The sequence below is a fragment of the Penaeus chinensis genome, chromosome 10 (genome assembly GCF_019202785.1).
Source record: "Penaeus chinensis breed Huanghai No. 1 chromosome 10, ASM1920278v2, whole genome shotgun sequence".
NCBI classification, from domain to species: Eukaryota; Metazoa; Arthropoda; class Malacostraca; order Decapoda; family Penaeidae; genus Penaeus; species Penaeus chinensis.
The window spans coordinates 23,791,657-23,796,656 of NC_061828.1; the positions used below are offsets into that span (position 1 = coordinate 23,791,657).

The 5,000-nt window shown below is 30.8% G+C and overlaps 1 protein-coding gene across 2 annotated transcripts in view; it reads left to right on the forward strand.

The window, feature by feature from the left end:
• The first annotated feature begins 3,345 nt into the window (after window positions 1-3,345).
• The window catches only part of LOC125029743 (beta-alanine-activating enzyme-like), a 10,317-nt gene continuing 8,662 nt past the window's right edge, over window positions 3,346-5,000 (forward strand). The window contains exon 1 of one of the 2 annotated variants that reach the window (XM_047619857.1): window positions 3,346-3,466. Coding sequence is in view for 1 of the 2 variants with exons in the window: in XM_047619858.1 (XP_047475814.1) it covers window positions 3,448-3,466 (19 nt within the window). In the remaining variant the exon portion in view is untranslated. The remainder of the gene's footprint in view (window positions 3,467-5,000) is intronic. The other variant, XM_047619858.1, reaches the window with a different exon arrangement.

The window sequence follows — 5,000 nt, forward strand, 5'->3', positions numbered from 1 at the left end:
AATCAGATATTTTTGAGGTTTCCTCTACCCAAAAATTTTGGGGGATGCGTGGGGAACTGGGGGTTAAAGGGAAGGGGGGATAATGGATGGCACTGAATGTCAGTAGGAACCTGCAGAAATTGAAGAAAGTGATTTATGAAATGTTAAAAAGTTGGTTTGTTAAAAAAAAACAAGCCAAATTTCTGTCCCGAAAAGCACAAGAAACGATGGAAATCAGCCATTGAAACTTTACGGCCGCCCCCGCCATCTTTAAAAGTCTAGATACCAAAAACTTTTGGAAAACTTTACGGGAATCAAACCCCATGTTCGGTAATAATCTACAGGATTTCACACAATCCAGATCTCCTGTGGTAATCGTACAATGCGTCCTAACCAATAAACCAACCTAAACTTAACCCTGTGGCTTTTATACACTACGATCTATATGTTCCCTAGCTGGACCCCCAAGGTATTATATGCGCCTAGACATGGGGATATGCCCCCTGGACCGCCTAATAATATATAAACCTAACCTAACCTAGCCTAGCCTAGCCTAGCCTAGCCTAGCCTAGCCTAGCCTAGCCTAGCCTAGCCTAGCCTAGCCTAGCCTAGCCTAGCCTAGCCTAGCCTAGTCTAGCCTAGGCTAGCCTAGCCTAGCCTAGCCTAGCCTAGCCTAGTCTAGTCTAGCCTAGCCTAATTATATGCGACTAACTACGGGGCTACTCCCCCTGGACCCCTATAGTACTATATGCTCTACAAGATGGCAATGTCCATTTAGCTCTACCTCCATGTGTCGCTCTCGGTAACATTAACCACCTTGGGTTAACTCCAACAAACAAACAAGTTAGCGCATTCCCATTACATACATTAGCCATGTGTAGTAATACAAAACTGACATATCGCATTTATGAGTCATGCATTCTGTGCAATAATTGAAACTTCACTGTAAACACTGAGTGACCTTAGCCTAATGTGGCTTGCTGGGCTTTACCACGGTGCGGCAAAGAGGCCTTTGCAACCACTGAGCTGACCTGGAGGTGGCGGCCTCCCTCCACTGAGCAGAAGTTCCAAGGGGATGTCAACAAAGTCAAGCCAACATATTTAAACAGAGGAAAGAGCCACTTTGAGACCCAATGTCGGTGTCTTCCAAACATTTATCAGAAAAAAACTATATACTATATAGCAACATCTGAGACTTGATTTTGGACTCGAGTTCTGACACCGAGTCACAAACAAGAGGCTAATTCTATGTCCTGGAGGCCACACAACACGGCGTGTCCTTAGTCACCTCGCGCAGAATTAGACTAAATACAACTAAACCCCAGTGGAAGCTTAGAACACCTCACTTCAGCCTAATTCCATGTACTTGGGGAAAAAAAGAACAGAGAAGTCAATCCTGATTCCTATTCTAATTGTAAATGGAGACAACAGACTCTTACTTTGGCTCTGCGCACACCCAGTCTCCCTCCGACGCCTTATACTTAGTGGACATTTCGCCTCTGACAGAAAGCACTTCAGATAAAGTCTTTTCTGGCAACGAAATAGTCAGGAAATTTGTTGAGATTCCGTAGCCCGTGGTGGCGGTTGGGGACGACGGAGGCGCTCACTGAACAAACCGCGAACGAGTCACCTGAGGGTTCATAACTCGGTCTCGGCGTCTCGACCGATCCTTTGTTTTATTCGTCCACTTTTGCGGTGCGAATAACACGAGGATTTCTCGCACACTCGAGTGTCAGATTTGTGGTAACATAGTATATTGACAGTGTTAGAGAGTCAATGTTCTAGTCATCATCATCAAATTAAAATTATAATTTGAAATGATGATAATAGTAATAAGGATGATAATCATAATGATGATAATAATGATAAGAAAAATAATAATGATAAAAGTAATAATAAAGATGATAATAGTAATAATAATAATGATAAAAGTAATAATAAAGATGATAATAGTAATAATAATCATGATAATAATAATAATAGTAGAAATGATAATAATCATAACAATAATGGTAATAATGATCACAATTAAGATTATTGTAAGGATAATGATACTTGTAATTATAATAATAAAGTTTTTTACATCAATAATAATGATAATACTTTTTACATCAATAATAATGATAATACTGATAATCATGATGGTAATAATAATAATGATAATAATCATGATAATAATAATAATAATGATGATAATAATGATAATAATAATAATAATAATAATAATATCAAAAGTAATTATTATTATTATATTGATAATGGCAATGATGATAATAACAATGACAACAGCAATGGTATAATAATGCCGATATTGATAATGATAATAATAAATGGTAATAGGATTAGCAATAATAATCTTTATCATTATCATTATCACCATTACGATTTTTATTATCATCATCATCATTAACATTTTGTTACTATTGTTATGATTATATTCAATACTATTTTCATTATCGTCACTATAATAATGACAATAATGATGATAATGATGATAATGATAATAATGCTAATCAAAATAATAATAATAGAAACAATAACAGTGATATTGTTAGTGTTATTATTACTATTATTATTTTTTTGTTACTAAAATTAATATTGTTATAATCACTATAAGTTCTGTTATTAATAATATCATTATCATTATTATTATTATTACTATTATTGTTATTACTATTGTTATTGCTATTGTTAACATTATTATTATTATCATTATTATCATTACTATTATTATTATTACTATCATTATCATTATCATTGTCATTATTATTATCATCATTATTGTTATTATCATTATCATTATTATTACTATTATTATTATCATTATTATTATTATCATTATTATTATAACTATTATTATCATTATTATTATTATTATTATTATTATTATTATTATTATTGTTACTGCTACTATTATCATTATAGTTATTATTATTGTTATTATTATTGTTGTTATTATTATTATTATTGTTATTATTATTATTATTATTATTATTATTATTATTATTATTATTATTATTATATTATTATTATTATTATTATTATTATTATTATTATTATTATTATTATTATTATTATTATTATTATTATTATTATTATTATTATTATCATTATTATTATTATTATTGTTATTATTATTGTTATTATTATTAGCATTATTATCATAATCATCATCATTATTATTATTACCCACACACACACATACATGCACACACACACATACACACACACACACACACACACACATATATACACACACACACACACACACACAACACACACACACACACACACACACAGATATATACACACACACCTAATTCATGTTCATATAGAGCTTATGCTCACCTATAAAATAAGTAATAAGTATAAGAGAAATTAAAAGAAAATAAGTTCGTTTCCCAGACGTAAACATATTTAACTGTACAACCTGCAGCTACCCTTTTCTGACCTTATATTTGATATTCCATGGATTTTACTGAGATTTGTATGTTTTTAAATGTTCATATATACTCTTAGAGCTGAAAGATATATATTTATTCATTATTGTGGGATTACTAGATGAAAATAATTAGAATATGAAGTTGTTTTAATCTAGTAATCCCAAATTACTTTTTATTATTATTGTTATTATTGAAGTTCAAGTCTTTGTAATACAAACATTTAGCAGATTCTATGACTGATTTTATGAAAATGGGTTACACAAGAGCGTCTGGCATCTTCCATGTTAACCCATTGCCGCCGGGGAAAATTAATAAAAAATGGGGGAAATGATGTGCTCATTTTCTATATTTTTGTGAAATGTCTCTGCACATTGATGGCTCTGCTAGTGCTTAGCCTCAAAGGAGTCAATTAGTTGACCTTGTGACCTTATGTGTTTTGAATTGGCGGGAAAAATGTTATTTTTACTAGTGCTATGAATATCGATGGTGTTATTTTTATTATAAACATTATATTTACTATAATGTTCTAAACATAAGTAACAGCAAAATAAGATAACGTAAAATATTTTCGTAAATCAAAGAAAAGGGTGAACGGGCGAGGCAGGCAGTACTCGTAACTGGCTCACTGGTGACTTAGTACAAGTGTAGCCATCTATGTTTTAAAACAATCAAACAAGTACTCACATGGGGCATAGCACATACGATCGCGTCATGTCCATTGGCATTGGGTTAACTAACTAACTCCTCTTGTCACACATGGTCTGCTTTCTGGAGGGCTTGTCGAGATGAGTTGATGGGTTTCTGAATGTCATTTCTGACTATTTTTCTCTTCATTCTGAGTAAGACTAGCAATACCTAATACAGCATAGTAATTCAGCCTATCACTATATGAAGTAAAAAATATATGGCAATGGTAGAGTGGGAATAGGAATAACAAATGCTAATTTTTAGTTTAGTTTCACACAGCCATCCAATCTTCCATTTTTTTTTATTCCTGTAATATGCATGAATCTCTTGTTATTTTCCATCATAAATGATATAAATAAAGTATTGGTAATATTTATGAAGTGATCTTACCCCTCTGAGATTAAGCCCTTTTATGCCTGTCATTCTTGGGAAATTCACAGACATCACTTCCTTCCTAACCTAACCTAACCCTTGGTGAATATATATATATATATATATATATATCTATATATATATATGTATATGTATATATGTATACATATATATACATATGTGTATATATGTATATATGTATACATATATACATATGTGTATATAGGCATACATATATATACATATGTATATATGTATACATATATATACACATGTGTATATATTTGTATATATATGTATATATGTATACATATATATACATATGTATATATGTATACATATATATACATATGTATATATGTATACACATATATACATATGTATATATGTATACATATATATACACATATGTATATATGTATACATATATATAAATATGTATATATGCATACATATGTATATATGTGTACATATATATACACATATTTATATATGTATACATATATATACATGTCTATA